This window comes from Neofelis nebulosa, chromosome 3 (assembly GCF_028018385.1).
Source record: "Neofelis nebulosa isolate mNeoNeb1 chromosome 3, mNeoNeb1.pri, whole genome shotgun sequence".
Taxonomy (NCBI): domain Eukaryota; kingdom Metazoa; phylum Chordata; class Mammalia; order Carnivora; family Felidae; genus Neofelis; species Neofelis nebulosa.
Window position 1 is genome coordinate 139,346,095 of NC_080784.1, and position 20,762 is coordinate 139,366,856.

The 20,762-nt window shown below is 42.6% G+C and overlaps 1 protein-coding gene across 1 annotated transcript in view; it reads left to right on the plus strand.

Moving 5' to 3' along the window:
* SCD5 (stearoyl-CoA desaturase 5) overlaps positions 1–20,762 on the plus strand; it is a 156,795-nt gene that overhangs the window by 103,607 nt on the left and 32,426 nt on the right. Inside the window, exon 3 of the mRNA XM_058722096.1 lies at positions 13,563–13,768. Within this exon, the coding sequence (XP_058578079.1) occupies positions 13,563–13,768 (206 nt within the window). The remainder of the gene's footprint in view (positions 1–13,562; positions 13,769–20,762) is intronic.

A 20,762-nucleotide genomic window follows, 5' to 3' on the forward strand; every position in this document is an offset into this window, starting at 1 on the left:
TTTCCTACCAGTAAAAATGTACCTTGTAAGGCAGAGGTCAAAATGGCTCCTGCCCTAAGATGCCTCACCTCCTTCCTTGTTGTGGATCTAGGTCAGTGAGAGCTGGGGAGAGGAGTGAAACAAACCTCAAGGGAATGAAAAGGTGATAGCCTGGGATGGCCTGAGAAAAGGGAGTCATTCCACAGATGCGTGTACGAGCCAGAGGGCTAGCCTGCCTGTCACATTGCCCTAACCCCGCATCGAACAGCCACTCCCCATGCAGTCTCGCCCTCTGTACAGCGGTGTCTTCCTAAGCATTTCAAGGTGATTACATTTTTATAAAGAAAAAGATATATACTTTAAAGGCACCCAGAGAGTTTTTATTCAAAGAAATAGTTGGTAAAGTAGAGGGTATTTTTGCAAACATGTAGCTATCAGATTTTATATATTCGTTTGGCTCCACATCTATATTGGAAGAAATTACACTTGTTGAAGATGAATTCCACATGCAGGCCTGTCAATATAGAATCTATTCTGAAACATATTTTCAAGCTAAGTGTTTCATTCTGCCTGTTTTTCATAAGGAAGTTCTTCGGAGGAGGCACTCAGACCAGGCACCTCCTTAACCGGGCCCTTTTTCCCCCACCACTCTCTTCCTCTCTTAGAACCCACCAGAAGGTTGCAGTGGGAGGAGGGGCTCAGAAGCTGAGTCTAATCCTTTGTCTAACAGCTGAAGAAACTGAGGCCCAAATGTCTGAGCTGATTTTTGTTTATTTCTCCGCATTGTCTCGAAAATTCTGTATAGGTGTCGAAGGACACTGTGTCGCGATTCAATACCTTGATGAGCTATTTCTTCCCAGACCTGCCACCGAACATTTGGGCTGAGCTAGCACTGAGTTGTCACTCCTTACTCTTTATTCCCACTGCTCTCCTGCCAAACACTCCACGTTGTTGCTTTCTAGGTTTCCCTACCCACTGATTATTTTGCATTTTGGATGATTTCTCTCCCAGCTGCCTTCATTTGCATTTTTCCTAAATCAAATCTCATTGTGATAATTTCTATTCGTATTTCCAACCTCTTTTTAGATCCATCTGTGTTATTTTCCTGTCCTCAATGATGTCTGCAGCACCTCCTAATTTGGTAACGACCAAAAAATGTTATCAACAAAATGTGTATGCCTTGCCTCTCAGTCATTAATGAAGATGCTAAATAAAACTAGATCTTTCAGGCACATCGGGACCTTCCATGCGCTCCCTCCCCTGCCCCCTCCCCCTCATTAGATAATTGAGCTGTTTCTCATCTCTTGTCCTTGTTTATCAAAGTTCTGACTTTCAATCATCCTGTCATAGTTCCTGCTAGTGCCAATCAGAGCTCTTGTCCCAGCAGTGTTTCAGGGATGCTATTTCATATGCTTTATTAAGCTCCAAAGGTACAATGGCTACAGGAACCACTGAATCAACAATTTTAATTAATGGTAAAATTGTTATACTTTTATATGCCAGAGGAAATTTCTAGCCTTGCTTTTAAAAACTCTTAGAAGACAGACACATTTGATTATCTTCATCTTCTCCATTTGACTCCTCTATGGCTTTTTGTGTAAATCTGCTAGTTAAGTCCTTTCTAATTTAAAGGTGCATAAACCCCTGTGTGCTTCTGAGGAATACAAGAGATGTACAAGAAATGGCCCTTGTCATAAGGAGCTGACAGTCTGAGAGAGCCGGCTAGCCTTTTGTGTGATAAAAGGGGACTTTTACAAGACAGTGTGGAGTTAAATTGTCTCCAAAGCTTCATCCTGACTCTTAGGGCTGCCGAAATATGAATACGGGCTAGGGTACTGGGATAAAACCTAATGCAGAAATGGAGTTAGACCTTCACAGGTGAGAAGGATTTGCGCAGGCAAGGAAGAAAGGGAAAAGTAGGGGTGCCTGGGTGGCTCAGTTGGTTAAGCGTCCAACTTCAGCTCAGGTCAGGATCTCGTGGTCCACGAGTTTGAGCCCCGCGTCGGGCTCTGGGCTGACGGCTCAGAGCCTGGAGCCTGCTTCCGATTCTGTGTCTCCCTCTCTCTCTGCCCCTCCCCCATTCATGCTGTGTCTCTCTCTGTCTCAAAAATAAATAAACGTTAAAAAAAAATTGAAAGGGAAAAGTAGGGGAAGACTTGAGCACAGGTGGAGAGAGAGGAGTGATAGTGGCATGCTGGAGGGGGTCCCCGCAGAGTAGAAAGTTGATCTGACTGGAGAAAGAAACTGACTGCCATAGCAGGCTGCAAGCCCAGCTACTTGCAGGACGTCTCTCCCTGGACGTCTCTTAGGCATCCCCAAACCAATGTGCCCAAAACCGAAGTCGTGACTCTACCGTCTCCCCCTCGACCACTTCTAGTTTTCCCTGCCAGAAATCTGGGTGTCATTCATGATTCCTTCATTTCCCTCATCATCCCTCACTGCTCTCTTTTATTTTTAAAAAAAAAAAATTTTTAACGTTTATTTATTTTTGAGACAGAGAGAGACAGAGCATGAACAGGGGAGGGGCAGAGAGAGAGGGAGACACAGAATCTGAAACAGGCTCCAGGCTCTGAGCTGTCAGCCCAGAGCCCGACGCGGGGCTCGAACCCACGGACCGCGAGATCATGACCTGAGCCGAAGTCGGCCGCTTAACCGACTGAGCCACCCAGGTGCCCCACTCACTGCTCTCTTTTAGCCAATCTCTTCAAGTTCCACTTTCTAGGTAATATCTTGTATTTGCACACCTCTCCTCTGTGCTCCCCTCTGGTCCAAGCCACCACCATTTCTTGGTTACACTACTGCAAATGCTTCATAAACTGGTCTTCCTCCTGCAACACGTGCCCCTCTCTGCTCTGCAGCCAGACAGAAGTTATCGAAAATTAAACCACTCTCTAGCAAAAATAATAACAATAACAACAATAATAATAATCTTTTGGTGGCTTAGCGTTGCATTTGGAATGAAATCCAGCCTTGTTGTGATGGCCTCAAAGGCCATGAGTGATCAGGCTTTTGCATCCCAATACCCGCTTTCCACGCCAAGCACACTTCACTACAATTCTGACACTAAGTCCCTGAGCTGGCAGCAGATCCCACAAGGTAAAGCCTCAGCCCTCCGCATGGCCACCTCCACTTCAGGTGACAGCCGCAAGTAGGGTTTCCTGGCCCTTGTGCCTTTCACCAACCGGCTACAAACCCCCACAATTCCCTCAGGTGTGATAATTCACCAGAACAATTCAGAACTCAAGAAAGTGTTGTACTTCTCATTACAGTTTTAATTATAAAGGATCTGATTATCTGATTAGAAAATCAAGACCAACCAATGGGAGAGACACATAGGGCAAGGTGTGAGGGTCCCTCGGGCAGAGCTTCTATGCCTTCTCCCGGTGGAATCAAGGTGTGCTACCTTCCCCGCACATCAGTGCCTTCATCAGTCAAGAAGCTCCTCTAAGCCTGTGTCCAGAGTTTTTACTGGAGTTTCCTTACAGGGGTATGGTTGATTAAATCACTGGTCACATGGTTGAACCCAGTCTCCAGTCCCCCTCCCCTCCCAAAGTGCCAACCCTCTAGTCACCTGGTGGGTCTTTTTGGTGACCAGCATGATCCTGAAGCTATCTGGGGGCCCACCACAGTCACCCCATTAGCATAATAAGGAAACTTTTTATCACTCAGGAAATTCTAAGGGTTTGTAAAGCTCTGTGCCAGGAACCACTGGGGGCAAAGACCAGATATAGTCTTTATTACACCACAATACCTCTCAGACTTCACTCTTGCCCCACCTCCTTGCACACTACACGCCGGTCTCCTACTTCCTGGACCCTGCCCAGTCCTTCCCTCTGCCCCAGATAGCTCCCTTCTCCTTTCCATCCAGCTCTTCCCAGCCTGCGGATTACCTGATAAGAAAGTCCTTGCCTATCTTCCTGTCCCTTCATTATCTCCCATACATATTTGCTTCATAGCACAAATCTGAGTCTGAAATGATTTTATTTATGTTGACTCCTTTAACTTTATGTTTGTCTCCTCCATACAATATAAACTCCTTGAGGATAGAGCCTTGATTGTCCTGTTTCTTATCTCCTAGCGCATACCAACAGTCAGTAAATATTTGTCCAATTAAAGAATAAATGAAGTGGGAAAGATAAGGATGATCAGACCAGTTGAAGCTCTTTGATTGTCAGAAGAAGAAGTGTTTAGGCTTGGTGAGAAAAGTAGCACGGAGAGGTTGTTGGATAGTAAACAAGAGGTATTGTTACAATAGGTATTTGGGGAGTATGAATATGGAGAGGATAGTCACAGTGTACCACATGTATTGCCCAGGGGGAAAGGACTGAAGGCCCTGTGAGCCAGAAGGCTATTACAGGAGTCAAGCAGACTGACAAGAGCCTGAATGGGGGTGGCAGGGTAGAAATGGAATGGAAGGAGAAAATCTGAGATTTTTAAAGGTGCCCTTGACATTTTTCTTTGCAGTTGTGACTTCTTATTTTGAAATAATTTCGAACTTACAAAACACTTGCAAAAATACCATGAAGAATCCTGGATACCCTTTACCCAGACTCACTAATTATTGACATTATTGCCTCATTTGCTTTATTACTCTCTTTCCTTTTCCATATATGTGTATATGCATTCTTCTGCCTTCCTTTTTTTTTTTTTTAATCATTTGAGACTGTTATAAACATCATACCTTTTCATTCCTAAAGACTTCACTTTGTAGTTCCTAATAGGAAAGACATTTTGTAAGAACACAGAACATGGACCAAAATCAGGGGATTTAATGTTGATAAAATGCTACATCCATGATCCTAGCCCAAGAACCTGTTCTGGATCCTGTATTACAATGAGTTGTGATGACCCTTTAGTCTCCTTCCAAGTAGAATATTTCCTCAGTCTTCCCTTGATTTTATGACACTGACATTTTTGAAATGCATAGACTAGCTATTTTGTAGAGGGTCTCCCATTTTGGTTTGCTCATGTTTTCTCTTACATTCTGTGCATTTTTGTCGGGAATGCATTAATAATCCTGTGTCCTGAGCAACAAATAAGAAGCATATGATATCGCTTTGTCATTATACCATTATAGGTAGTATGAACTTTGATCGCTTAGTTAAGGTGGTGTTTACTCAGTGTCTCCTGTAAGATGACTATTTTTCCTTTTGTAATTAATAAGTGATTTATGCTGAGATATTATAAGCCTATGTAAATATTTGTCCTCCATCAACCTTTTACCTAGTAGTTAGAGCACACATGGGTGATTCTTGCTGGAATCAACTATTGCCATGGCACCTGCAAAACAATGATTTTCGCACTCCATGATTTCTTCTACCTATTTATTTATTTATTCATGGATTTTTATTTTATCAAATGGTTTTTAATTCATTACTGTTAGTCATCTTAATGCCTCCAATTATTTATCAAATTATCCCAGTTTGTTCAGTGGGAGGCACTACAAGTGGACTCCTATGTCTTTTTTCATACATTCCCATCATGTTTTGAGCAATTCTTGACTTTCTGGCACAAAATATACCACATTCCTCTTGTACTTTTCCTGCCTTAGGCCTGACATCGGCCATATCATCAAAGTCCCGACTCCTTTTAATGCGAAGTGATATTTAAAAAGCAAGATCTTGGGGTGCCTGGGTGGCTCAGTCGGTTAAGCGTCCGACTTCAGCTCAGGTCACAATCTCGCGGTCCGTGAGTTTGAGCCCCGCATCGGGCTCTGTGCTGACAGCTCAGAGCCTGGAGCCTGTTTCCGATTCTGTGTCTCCCTCTCTCTCTGCCCCTCCCCCGTTCATGCTGTGTCTCCCTCTGTCTCAAAAATAAATAAACGTTAAAAAAAAATTTTTTTTTTAATTAATAAAAAAAAATAAAAAGCAAGATCTAGGAGCAAGGTGTATCCTTGGCTACTGGGCTGTCATTATTATCGAGGCCCTTTCTTCCTGAAATTTTGACTCATTGAGGGAGGGAGATATAGCTCAGGAGACTAGAACAGTGGTCACATCACTGACCAAAAATACCTCCAAAATTCAAATTGGAAAGATTCACAGGAGGTCAATTTGTCTACCAAGAGGACTTCCCAAGCCATTTTTAGAATGTGTGTTAAAAATGTGTTTCTCGGGGCACCCGGGTGGCTCAGTTGGTTAAGCGTCTGACTTCGGCTCAGGTCATGATCTCTCAGTCTGTGAGTTCGAGCCCTGCATCGGGCTCTGTGCTGACAGCTCAGAGCCTGGAGCCTGCTTCTGCTTCTGTGTCTCCCTCTCTCTCTGCCCCTCCCCCATTCATGCTCTGTCTCTCTCTGTCTCAGAAGTAAATAAACATTAAAAAAAATGTGTTTCTCATTGTAAGAGATTTAAACAACGGAGTAATAAAAGAAAATATAAAACGCCCCTTTCCTTCTTTGCAATCTTTAAGTTTTGTCAGCACTTTTTAAATCATGAAAGTTGGCTTTCAACTCTTAACCATCTTATAAAACCTCCCCAGGCCAGGGTGCCTGGGTGGCTCAGTTGGTTAAGCATCTGACTTCAGCTCAGGTCATGATCTCTCAGAGTAGCTCAGGTCATGATCTCACCCTCTGTGAGTTCGAGCCCTGCATCGGGCTCTGTGCTGACAGCTCAGAGCCTGGAGCCTGCTTCAGATTCTGTGTCTCCCCCTCTCTCTGACCCTCCCCTGCTCATGCTCTGTCTCTCTCTGTCTCAAAAATAAATGAAAACATTAAAAAAAATTTTTTTTAAATAAAAAAACCTCCCCAGGCCAAGTGCCACCTGAAGGCTGGTCGGCAAATGGTAACTTGTTCTCTGGAAGCTACAGTTTGCCAGGTGGTATAGACTTCTGCCAAGCCCTTCTTGGGGACTTTCTGGGTTCTTCTTACAGATTGTCAGTGTTATCTGGAGGGATATCAGTGCTGACCCAGTATCAACAATGGGGAAAGCACTGAGTGTTCTTCACTGTTTGAATAGTACAATGTTGTCATCTGAACTGGAGGAGATTAAATTCAGACCCCAGAGACTGAGATAAAGTCTATTTCAAATGAGCTTTATGGGCCCTAAAGAGTGGAGGCAGCAGTGTCTTCTCTTCTCTGATCCCCTTGGTAGAATGACTCTTTTTCCAGATAAGATGCCATGCATTCGCAAGACACTCTCTCTCTCTCTCTCTGTGTGTGTCTCTGTCTCTCTCTCCTCTAAAACCTGACTGTTGGAGCTGACATGTTGGTCCTAGTTTGTTTTTCACTACTGACTAGAAACAAAGATGTGTTACAGGCACAGACGGAATTCCCTTTGGCTCTGTGTTGAGGCCACCTGGTAAATTTCCCCTTTTGGAACAATTGAGGTAGGGGACAGAATGACCTCAGTGGTGTCTGTTCAGAAGCACACATTTGTTTGCAGCTAGGCTGGGGGAAAGCTGATCGACGCTTCTGGTCTCAGATCTGTTGACTGGGACAAGCTAAAAATACAGTTTACATTTAGCCTTCATCTTGCTAACCAATGGAAATTATGCAGGCTTCAAAAGACAGGCTCCCCTATTGCCATTTTAGAGGACTAGATTCGAGAATTATTTTGTTCATAAAAGGAAGTTGGGGAAAAGTAGTTCTGATAGAGCGTGTTGTTTCATAATCTGCTTCAGCGGAGCTTTTGAGATTGATTATCTTTGCTCAAGTCCCAGATAATACTCAAAGGCTGTGCTTATGAAGGAAAAAAATCACCGCACGATCAATTTCAATTTTCACAGTCTCAGCAGGGACCCTGTTCAGGGACGTTACCTATGACGGAGAGTGAAGTATTAAAGGTACAAGATACAGGGAGCACTTCAGCAAGGGCACCGTCACACTGATTGAGGTGTGGTTGGTTGATGCGTGCTAAGAAGAACAAAAGATAGAAGAAGAACGGTGTGAAGATGTGGAACTGACCAGATTACTAGACAAATCTTACTCTTTCATGTCGTTTTTCCTAACATGGAGCTAATGGCAGAAGCTGGGTTGTTTAGATTCAGGAGGATAGAAATGTTTTTCAAAAAATCTGTTTACCCCATATTCCAAAAATCAAAACAAAACAAAACAAAAACCTCGTTTATTATAACAATTTAGAAAATACAGGCAAACTAAAAGAAAAATTTTAAAAACACCTGCCATGCCATCTCCTAGAGAGAACCACTCTAAAAACAGGTTGACTTGCACACTTCCTTTATTTTTTCTATCTTTATGCACACATTTTGATTAAAATTGTACTTATTATTTTGAAAACTATTTTCTCTTAACTGTTTTCCCTTTCATCACTCCATGTCAATGTTACAGTAACCTTTTGTTGTTGTTGTTGACTGGTTTTTATTTCAAAACCAAGAGATGCTTTTGTTAAAAATTTCAGAGTATAAAGTAAAATATAAAAGTTTCTCCTCATCTCCTCCCTCCCAGTCTCACTCCCCTGAGGTAACCCTCAGGTTTTTCTCTTAATAGTTATCTCCAGAAACTTTCTATGTACACACACACGAATATATCACAAGGTACTCAATCAGATCCCATTATGTGGAAATTCAGGGTTTTTCCAGTTTTCACTGCATCTCTGTGGTTAAATCTTTGCATGCAACTGTGATTATTTCCTTAAGATAAATTCTAGAAAACAAATTTCTAGGGGTGCCTGGATGGCTCAGTCTAGAAAACCAAGCATCTGACTTGGTTTCGGCTTAGGTCATGATCTCACAGTTTTGTGGGTTCGAGCCCCTCATCAGGCTCTGCGCTGGCAGCATGGAGCCTGTTTGGGATTCTCTGTCTCCCTTTCTGTTTGCGCCTCCCCCATTCGAGCTGTCTCCGTGTCTCTCAAAAATAAGTAAATAAACTTAACAAAAAAGGTAGAAAACAAATTGCTAAATTGAAAGACACAATTTTAGTGCTTTTGATATGTGCAGCCCATTTGCCCTTCACATGGCTTGTGACAATTTGACACTCTTCCCGGTAAACAACACTGAACTTTTTTAAACTTTTAAAATTATAACACCGGGGTGCCTGGGTGGCTCAGTCGGTTAAGCGTCCGACTTCGGCTCAGGTCATGATCTCATGGTCCGTGAGTTTGAGCCCCGCGTCGGGCTCTGTGCTGACAGCTCAGAGCCTGGAGCCTGCTTCTGCTTCTGTGTCTCCCTCTCTCTCTGACCCTCCCCTGTTCATGCTCTGTCTCTCTCTGTCTCAAAAATAAATAAATGTTAAAAAAAAAAAAAGTATAACACCCATATAGAAAAGTGGACAAGCCCTAAGTTGGAACTGCACTATTCAATATGGTAGCCACTAAACACATGTAACTACTGAGCACTTGAAATGTAGCCAGTCTGAATTGAGGTATGCTAGAAGTGTAAAAAGAAACACTCACTTTCAAAGAATTGGTGCCAAAAAATAATGGAAAATGTCTCATTAATAATTTTATGCTAATAATATATTGAAATGATATTTTGGATGTATTAAGCAAAATATATTATTAAAGTTAATTTTACTTGTGTCTTCTCACTTTTTTAATGTGACTACCAGGGAAGTTTTCATTATATATATTCTTGCATCATATTTCTCTTGGATAGCACAAAGTAGGACATAGTACGGCTCCTCAGATAACAAAACCTACCACCTGAGCCATCCACTCCTCATTTGCTTCTCTTCCCCTGCCTGGTCTTCTCCAGCGCCCCCAGCTTCCTGTGCCTCAATTATACCCGGGGCTCTTAGAACTAATGTAGCACTCTTTGCCACTCCAATTCTTTGCCAGGAATGATCAATAAACTCGATAAAAGTGAGCGTCCACTTATGAAGGTAATGAGGTGGCAGATTAAGACAGTACCGTAAGGTATAAACTCTGAGTCGCAAATGGAATCATTTGTCAATTGGTTTGTTAGGATGTGTAAGTATTTAGGCTTCAGAAATTGCCACTGAGTTTAATATCATGTCCTACCGAAATGTGCACACGGGGCACAGACAGAATACACATACTCGAGAGTCAGTTCATTGATGGAAGTTCGCTATCCTTCTACGCCTCAATTTTGTTTTTCTTTCCCGTGAAGTGAGCATGATGGAGTAAGGCACATAGTTCCAGACAAGAGTAGTCAGCACTTTGTAAACTCTGGGGGCTGAAGAGATTACCAGGAGATTGCTGGGGCTGTGGGAGCAGCTAGTGGCTGTTTTCTCTCACTCTCCGCCTCCTGAAGTTTGCTCACCCTTCCCATCAGCCCTCCACTTGCCCTTCCACATATATTAACCGTACCAAACACACCCTAGGTACACACAGCTTTTCATCAAAGACAAATGCCATTCACAGGTTGGCTTCCATTCCCAATCCCTCCAGGATAGAAGCAAAATGCAGATAAGGAGGAGGAAAAAGGCCCTTGGGTAAGCATACGAATCTTGCTCGCTTCTGCCCTGTTGTTGGCTTACATCTTGTCCTTTGGATCGCTTTTTCATTGGACTCTGCTTTAGCAAAACAATAAGAGAAGATTTTTTAAAAACAATAAGAACATAACAATAAGAGAAGATTTTTTAAAAAATTCATCTTAAAGTATTTTGGGCTCGATGATATGCTCGGACATTTGGAATCTGGCCAAAACCCTTGCTTCATTTCACTGTTGCAGGCTAAGTGGCCTCTTTTGGGAAGATATCCAGGTAAGAGGAGTTAAAGCAAATAAACATCTCTGTTCCGACCTGTCTTCACCATTCTTTTGTTGTGATTGTATTATGCTTAGTTGTGTGAGAATAATGTTTCTAGTTCTTCAGAAGCCTCTACTCAGAGTTTTTATAAAACTGCATTGTGATAAAGAACAAATATAACCTTTTAACAAGGAAAATGAGAGTTCTCTGTAAAAGACTTCCTGCCTCTAAATTTAGAGAATAAGGGAAATACCTTGTTGAAAGAGAGTGAACCAAGAATTGAAGGAGCACTATCTTTTTTCCATTACTGTTTTGACCTACTCAATGAACTTCAGCAAAATTCTTCTAAGCCTTAATTTTGCTGTCTGTGAATTGGGGACAGAGTATTCCCCTTTCTTCCTACATTAATATGGACATTGCAATAAAGCAAAAGGAATAAATTATTCCTTGGGCTGCAGTGGTCTTGACTGACATTTGAAATTCCGTTCTAACTCCAGATTCTATGGTTATAAATAATAAATACTTTCTCTTTCCAATCACTGTGTTTAAATACTCTGGTAAAATCTAAAGACTTCTTTCTTTTCTTTTCTTTTTTTTTTAAACATTTATTTATTTTTGAGACAGAGAGAGACAGAGCATGAATGGGGGAGGGTCAAAGAGAGAGGGAGACACAGAATCTGAAACAGGCTCCAGGCTCTGAGCTGTCAGCACAGAGACGTGAGGCTTGAACTCACAGACTGCAAGATCATGACCTGAGCTGAAGTCGGACGCTCAACCGACTGAGCCACCCAGGTGCCCCTAAAATACTTCTTTCTTATCTCACTAAGCCAGGCTATAATTTTTGCCTTGCACAGGCTACCAAGAACCTTTTTTCTCTTTTTATAGTCAAAGCTGAGCACATAACTCTTAAGGTCTTTCTACCTCCCCTCTCTTTGTCCTATTACCCAAGGGTGAAGCAAATTGAGAAGCTTTCAGGGGTGCTATTGGATAAACAAAGTTGAGTAACCTTCCAGCAGCATTGGATGAGCCAGAGACTCAATGAACCCCCTTTTGGTTAAAGAAACTATTGGAACTTTGAGAATAAAACAGTTCCCTCTCTTCTCATCAGCAGGATGAAGCCAATACCTGTAAAATGGCAGATTTCTAGTGAAAACATAACTATGTCCTGAATAGTATGGTATAAAAACATTATGATCTTTTTTTAAAACAAAGGGACTTATGCACTACATAAATTTATTTTTATTTTATTTTTTAAGTTTGTTTATTTTGAGAGAGAGAGAAAGCACGAGTCGGGGAGGAGCAGAGAGAGAGCAGAAAAGAGGGAATCCGAAGCAGGCTCCACACTGTCAGAATAGAGCCAGATGAGGGATTCAGACTCACGAATTGTGAGATCATGACCTGAGCCTAAATCAAGAGTTGGACACTTAACTGACTGAGCCACCCAGGCACCCCTATAAATTTATTTTTATTTTCAGATTAGTTTTCCTATCAAAAGCACTACTTCCCAGAATGATTTGCCTGCTCAAAGTTTTGAAAACATTGTCAGCGAAAAACAAAACTGAGTATAAACTGAAAGTCTATAGATACCACTGGCCCATGGGTACTGATAAAGTTTCATTAATAATATCAGCCTAAATGACATTGGTTGGTGCCCTTGATAGCTCACCCAGGACCTCCAGTCTCTGGACACCCTTCTTCTGTCTCCCATCATAGGGCGGTCAATAGGATGTGTCCCCCATGTGTGCCTGGGTTTGGCAGAATCTGCTAGACAATGCTTCTCTTTGCCTGGGCAGCAGAGTCTCTCTTGGGATTCCACTAAGAACAGCCTGTACCTTAAGCATTTCTTCTCTTATGGCCAAGTACATCAGATTCCTCAAGGAACCAAAATCACTTCCCCTCCCTTCCTGTGACACACTGTTAGAGCACTCCTCAAACAGTATTATCTGTGTCTTGGTATTTTGCAGAGATTTGGTGAAGTAGCTTTTGGGTTTTTACTTACTGGCTTCCTGCTCTCTGTAAGTTGGGTATGAAGGCTATTAAAGAATGAGATGGGGGCACCTGGGTGGCTCAGTCGGTTGAGTGTCCGACTTCGGCTCAGGTCATTATCTCGCAGTTGGTGAGTTCGAGCCCCGTGTTGGGCTCTGTGCTGACAGCTCAGAGCCTGGAGCCTGCTTCCGATTCTGTGTCTCCTTGTCTCTCTGCCCCTCCCCCGCTCATGCTCTGTCTCTCTCTCTCTTTCCCCAAAATAAATAAACATTAAAAAAAAAATTAAAGGGGCACCTGGGTGGCTCAGTCGGTTAAGGGTCTGACTTCAGCTCAGGTCACGATCTCGCGGTCAGTGAGTTCGAGCCCCGTGTTGGGCTCTGTACTGACAGCTCAGAGCCTGGAGCTTGTTCCAGATTCTGTGTCTCCCTCTCTCTCTGCCCCTCCCCCATTCATGCTCTGCCTCTCTCTGTCTCAAAAATAAATAAAGGTTAAAAAAAATAATAATAATAATTAAAAAAAAATAAAAAAAATAAAAAAGAATGAGAGGGAGGCCAGAGAGATTCAGGCCAAGACCCAGCCTTCTTTCATACTCAAGATTGCCCCTCTCCTCTGACAACAAGACTTCATCTTGAGACTGGATCTCTCTTTTCTTGATATGAATGCTCTCCCAGGAGATTTCAGTAACCCCCACCAGAACGTTCAGGTTTCCCCTCTCATTCACTCAACAAGCCTGGATCTCCTGCAGCAGGCACATCCCAAACACAAGCGAAGATCCCTACTAAGCGAAGATTTCCTCTTATTTTCATGGAAATCATCCCAGACCAACCCCAGGGATTGAAATTGAGGTGCAGAGGTTATGGGTTGAGGATGGGAGCAAAGTAGAAGTCAGTGGTGAGGATGGTAAGGGGGTGGGGGTGAGGCATAGAGGGAGGCTAAGTTTTCAAGAAGGCACCAGGGTGCTTTGTCTCTTCACTCAGGGTCTGTGTTCTCTCTGCAGAATGACATCTTCGAGTGGTCCAGGGACCACCGAGTCCACCACAAGTACTCAGAGACCGATGCTGACCCACACAATGCCCGTCGGGGCTTCTTCTTCTCTCATATCGGGTGGCTCTTTGTTCGCAAACATCCAGATGTCATTGAGAAGGGGAGAAAACTTGACCTCACTGACCTGCTGGCTGATCCTGTGGTCCGATTCCAGAGAAAGTAAGTGAACAGACACCATAGGCTTGTCCCTCGGGGACAGGACCAAGAGACAGAGCACAGTGGAGTGCAATAATACCCCCAAGTAGTTCTCCTCATACCACTTACTCTCTTATTAGGATTTATCTCTGTTTATTCATTTTCTTTTGCTCATTAAGTCTTCCCTATTTACACAATTGTTTTAATTTTAATTTTAAATGGATTTCCTTTATGCCCAAACGCCATTTCCTTCAGACCAACCCACATGACTGATTTCACGGAATCTTTTTCTGTAGTTCCCTACTCCCCCATTAGAGTTTCCCTGGGGTGGTGGGGAGGGCGGGGAGAACTTGCTTCGTTTTAGTGATCCTTGACTCCAACAGCATTGGACTCTATCCAGGTATACTTCTCTGTTCTCCTGGAATTCTCTTATAGTGATGGCTCTCTTCCCCTGTCTCCTAGAAATGTTACACGAGTAGATTTTTGTGCAGAGGAAATGTGATCATGTAACAGAGAGCCTCAAAATGCTTGTGTGCACTAATGGTGTTAGCTGAGCGTATTCAGCCAGTCAGCATTTACAGGGTAAATCTACTCTCAACAGGCACATGGAGAAAATCACTTGTAATTGTGCTGGCAGATAGAGAGTGGCTATTTTTCACCTTTACCAGGAAGCTGGCATAGATTATGTCCATGTTGGTCTGGATCTGCAAAGTTGGCCACTATGAGAGCATTTATAAATGGGCTTTTTGCCCCAAAGTAATGAATTTATGTGCAAAGAGAGACAATTTATGGATTACACTCTGGCTAGAGTCTTGATATAATATGGTGAAAAAGTGATTACCAGAGGCCATCTCCACTGACAAGCAAGAGTCATATTTGAGACCATATCTGAATAGAAACTCCTGAAAACAGAAATGGAGGCTGTGCCTTTGTCTGACACAAACGATTCTTGCATGAAAGGAAGTACGGCTTAGAATTGTGCTCACTTTCCCCCCGGCCTCCCTCTTTACATTGGAGTGGGCAGCAGCACACAGTGAGAAAATGGCGGACCGTGGAGATAGACTGCCTAGGATCAAACTTTGTGGCTCCTCCATGTGCTAGTAAAGACTGGCTCTTGACCATTACCTCCTACAGTTCTTATGAGCACATAATGGAAAAAAAATGTATGGGAAATGCCTGGCTCATAGTTAAGAGCTTAGATCAGTGATTATTATTATTCCACAGGCAGTTGCTAGTCCAGAGGACTCAGTGTGTTTCCATCCCCTGCTTCTGTTGGTTTCTCCAGAGGGTCACTGTGTGCCTCAACACAGCTCTTTCTAGTGGACACACCCAGTATCAGTAGCCAAAAGTTCTCTAGCAGAAAATAACAAGAGGTTTTTGATGAACAATTAAATGATTTATTCGTTTTGATTTTTCACCATAAACATAAAGTCTTAAATATCATTAATGAAAATCTGCAAAATTCAGAACAGTGGAAAGAAAATAATTCAAGTCCTAACACACAAACACAGCCACAATTAATAATCTGTAGTGTATCTTTCCATATTTTGTCCACATATCTGATATATTTCACATGATGACAAGCATACTGCATATGTAATTTTATGTCTTGCTTTTGAACTTCAGATTATGTTGGAGGCACCATTGTTGAAGGCTGTGTGAGTTCACTAGTTGAGTGTCACGGTTTATTTAACGATCACTCTGCAGCTGAATATGTGTGTCATTTCCAATTCTGTGATATAAATGATGTTGCTATATAATTAGTAATGCTTTGGGACAATCAGGTCTTAGATTAATTTGAAGAGCTCAGATGAGAAGGCAAAGGATCTTCTATTTTATTAATGAGAACTGGGCTGAGTATAATAGTCTGGGTTTCTCTCACCATAAAAATGTAAGATCTTTTTTTCATCTTTTTCCTTAAAAATGTGGTAATTTGATTCATTAGATTTGTACTCATGGCACTTATGTCCAAAGACTATTTCTAAATGCAAGCAGAAGAACAGAGACTATTTCAGCATGTTCCCTAAATAGTTACCTGAGAATATCTTTCCTCACCAGCCCAGTGACCAAAGGGGGTTGTAGCTATCCATCCACTCATATCATCCAGTCATATCATCATTTCATATATACCATTGAGCTCCTGCTAAGAATTGGTGTTGAGGATACAACCTTCAAGATTGGTGGCTGTATCCCCCAGATTTGCAGACCAGCAGGGATCCCACAAATAAATGTACAGACAGTTATACTCTCGTGAGAGAAGTATTGTAAAAGCGTGCCACAGGAACACAATACGGGCTGGTGAGGGTGAGGGAGGGCCTAGGAAAGAAACTAGCTTCTAAGCCAAGACCTGAAAGATGACAAGAAGTTAGATGAAGATGGGGGAAAGGATATTTAATATATCTGTCGATACATAGAACTATATAGAGCCATTGAACTTTAGAACAGGGAGGGACTTTGTAAATCATTTAGCTCATGCCTTCCATTTCTCCTATGGGAAAACTAATAAACAAAATATAGATAGAAGGTTGGGAATAGAAGTACTGCCTTGGTCTTTTGGGGCTGCTATAACAAAAATACCATAGACTAGGTAACTTAGACAGCTACATTTATTTCTCACAGTTTTGCAGGCTGGGAAGTCCAAAATTAAGGTGCCACAGATTTGGTGTCTAATGAGAGCTCTCTTCCTGCTTCATAGACAGCCTCCTTCCTGCTGTTTCTACACATGGCAGAAGCGGGGAAGGAGCTCTCTGGGGGTCTCTTTTGTAAGGACACTAATCCCATTTGGGAGGCCTCCACCCTCATGACCTAATCACCCCCCAAAGGCCCACCTCCTAATGCCATTGCACTGGGAATTAGGTTTCAACATGTGAATTTTGGGGGGACACAAATATTACCCTGTGGCAAGCACCTACATCTCAAATTATTTGCTCCGTGTTCTTTTGATTATACCTTGCTGTTTGAAAAGGGTTACAACGGTTCTCTTAAGTGTAGGTGAGTACTCATGTTCATTGGTGATTATCCAGCCTGGAGAACACAGAGATCCATAATCTGAAATAAGGCTTAGAATCACTGCACTAAAGGAGAGAGCTTCCAGAATACACAGAGGTAGTACAAGGGTTTGGATATTTTCAAGTCTGTGAAGCCAGCTTTATTGGTTCTGCCAGTCAGACTATATGGAGGCAACAGATTCCTTAAAGAATGAGTCCTTGCACTTGGGGTGTAAGCTGGAGGAGGGATGGACCCTGTCATTGGCAGGACTGCCACATCAAGTCTAAGTCCTTGCTACCCTTAGCTGAATGGGGGACTCCTTGCATAACAGAGATTCGGCCCTGGGTCACTTTGATAGTACACCTTATAGAGTTGCTCTCCTTGTCAGAATCCCCACCTGCTCCTCTATGGTTCTCTGAGGGCACCAGGCTCTCTTCTGGTTCTGATCCCCGGGGTTTGCAGCTAATTCACTAATGTTAGTGCTGCTCCAGCACTAATATTGCAGTTGGTTGATAAACTTGTGCTCAGCCATCCTCATGACAGTTTACCAAATAAAAGCTTGCCTTGTCAGAGAGCCAGGCTTGATCAACTTTCCATTATACAGTATAACAAAAGAGAGAAGATAGTGGCATTAAACATAACAGGAGGGCAACACAGTTCAAGCTATAATTCTAGACTTTTCCTCTAAAGAAAATTTTACCAAGGCTATGATAACAAGTAGTTAACTGGACTGCTTCAAGTTTTGCTCTGCTGCCTGGTTGTGAATGACAAAATGGCAGGCATTAGGAGGTGAGAGGGAGAGAAGCTAGTGGTATCACATTCAGACTTTGGCAACTGAGCCCTGCCTGAGGTTCTATGCCTACAAGAGCTGTGCTTTTCCCTACAGGGTGAGGAGATCACAGGGCAGAGGCACATACCACCTGGAATCTTCTCCCACTTGTATACGTTGCCTTGGGCTCCAAGGAACCTAGAATTCCCTGTCCAAATGGCTCTGAGCCTACTTCCAGAGCCTACACTGGCCTCTCCAGGGCTCTGTCCTCCTGGTAGAGATGTGTACACCCTAGTCCTGAACAGTGGCCAAGAGGCAGTGTTAGCCTGGAGATGAGTTTGGCTGTCCATAGAAAGAGGATAGAACTAGGGGTGGAAAGAGAATGGGGCAGATCACAGGCCAAGGGCCTCCACCTCTGTTCTTGGTCTGGGCCCTACGAATATCAGTGTGAGCCTAGAAGGGGGCCACTCATAAGACTGGCAGTAGGTCTGTCAGTTAGGAATTGTGTTTGGCCAAAACAGAATAGAAGTTTATTTCCCTCACATATAAAAGAATTGTGAAGGCCCAGGTTATGGTGGCAACAGTGTCAGTTGAAAACCAGATTCTTTGATCTTTCTGCTCCACCAACCTTAGCATGTGACTTTAATTCTTTCATTTTAAGGTCCAATGTGACCACTAGAGCCCTAATCAGAAGGAAGGTGAGGGTAACACTGCTCACCTGAGTCAGTCACCTATAAGGAGCTTTCCCAGGAGCCACATACAGCCTATCCACGCACCTCTCATTAACCATGTCAGGAAATGTAGTTTCTTGGTTGATGCCTTACACCCTTGCATAAATTCCTGGTTTTGTTCCCATGGAAGAAAGTACGAATTGGTATGAGGTAGGCTCTCCCATAGGTACTTAATTACTTAAGCAAAATAACTAGCCATCACAAGTGGCTCAGTCTGACAACGTTTTCATTATAAAGCAAGTGAGTGGCCTTTCTGCCACCATTTTCTAAGCAGAAACTGGAATCTCACATCATTTTTCCGAGATGGCAGAATGAGGATAAAAATCCAGAGGCTGTTCTTCCTAATGCTTTGCTTATCCCATTGATTCCCATATTAGATAAGAAATTCCCTTAGAAGTAGCATGCAGACAATGTCATGTGTATTTTTGAAGGAGTTAACAAGGATACTAAGCCAGACACATGAAAACAAGGTCCTTGCCTCATCGCCATAGTATGGGATTAGCTAAGAGAAAAATGGTTGGAGTGATTCAGAAAGGTAAAGCACTTCTGTTTTGAAACCCTGGAAAGGTATGAAAATGTGTAAATTTTCCCTTTCCAATAAGATTGACACTTGAATGGCTAGAATCTATTTAAGACCTCCTTCACTTCAATTTCCCCCTGGTCTGTTATCATTAGTCTTTTTCTTTCTTCAACAATAGCATCACATCTCTCAGTGACATCCTCCTTTTTGTGTCTTTATGTCAATCCTCTGTCCAAACCCCACATGTATTTCTGTGTTGGTGACATCAAATTGCCAGGGCAGAGCAGTCAGACAAGTCTACAATTGACTTATTTTCACTTCTCTATCTCAGCCCCTCATCTTCCATGTGGGGGATCCCCTAGGGACTGGGATGAGTCATCTGGGAATTTACAACCAACATAATCCCATCTCAGTTGACAAAATCCATTGCTTTTTCATCAGGGTTCCTCGTGGGGCCCCCAGGGAGTCTCTTTCTATTCTGAGTCCATTTTCCTTGGGGACCTACCCTACTTGTTGCTAAGTTAATAGAACAGCTCTTCTCTAGATATTAGTGACACTGAGTGGCTGAGTACATTCAAGGCCTTAGTTGGTTAGTTGCAATTTGTGGAAAACTCTACAGAAAATGATCCCCAAATGAGAGGACCTGGATGATGAGATATTCAAACATCTGGTCATGTGGGTGAGATCTGGGGACATGGAGGCAGTGCCTTTTAAGCACAACCACCCTCTGCTACTCCTTTGCACATCAATTACCCTTAGTTTGATCACTGCCCGTCTCACTTGGGTCCCTAATGGTCCTGCAACAGTAAAACCAAACTGGCTCCAAGGTGAACATCACTTGTTTATGCTATATGCAGATCCCAGCTCTTTGGTATACTCTGTGCCAACTCACACCTTAATAATGTAAGCCATGAGAAAATGAACAACTCAGGAAACAACAGATTTTGGTGAGGATGTGGAGAAAGGGAAACACTTTTGCGCTGCTGGTGAGACAAACCAGTGAAGCCACTCTGGAAAACAGTATGGAGGTTCCCCCCAAAATTAAAAACAGAGCTACCCTACAACCCAGCAATTATGCTACTAGGTATTTATCTAAAGGATACAAAAATGCTGATTCAAAGGGGCACATGCACCCTCAATGTTTATAGCAGCACTACCAACAGTAGCCAAATTATGGAAAGAGCTCAAATGTCCATCAACTGATGAATGGATAAAGAAGATGTGGTGTATATATACAAGGGAATATTACAAATATTCAAAAAGAATGAAATCTTGCCGTTTGCAGCAACATGGATGGAACTAGAATGTATTATGCTAAGTAAAATAAGTCAGTCAGAGAAAGATAAATATATGATTTCACTCATATGTGGAATTTAAGAAACAAAATAGATGAATGTAGGGGAAGGGAAGGAAAATTAAGATAAAAACAGAGAGGGAGGCAAATCATACTCTTATGATACTCTTTTAAATACAAAGAACAAACTGAGCGTTGTTGGGTGGGGAAGGTTGCGGGGGTGGGCTAAATGTGTGATGGGCATTAAGGAGGGCACTTGCTGGGATGAGCACTGGGTGTTATATATAAGTGATGAATCACTGAATTCTACTCATGAAACTGTTATTATACTATATGTTAACTAACTTGGATTTACATAAAATTTAAAAATAAAAACAAAAATAAATAATGTAAGTGATGAGGCACATGGTGTTTCTCAGGATTCAGCTTTCTTCTCGTTTCTGCATATATCACTTTTCATTCAAGAACTATATTTTGAGCACCCACTATATACCAGAAATTGTTCTAGGTGCTGGGGATGGAACAGTCCACAGGATAACCAGATTCTGGAGAATATTTGCTCCCTCTTTCTAGAATTCCCCCATTTGTGTTTGGGGATGTGAGAGAGGATGCCCCACCATACACCTGCCCCCCTGCCTGACTGGGCCTCTCTCTCCACAGAAAGATACTTTTGCTGCTCCCCTTTCCATTTCTCTTGTTACTCAGTCCCTGTTCCA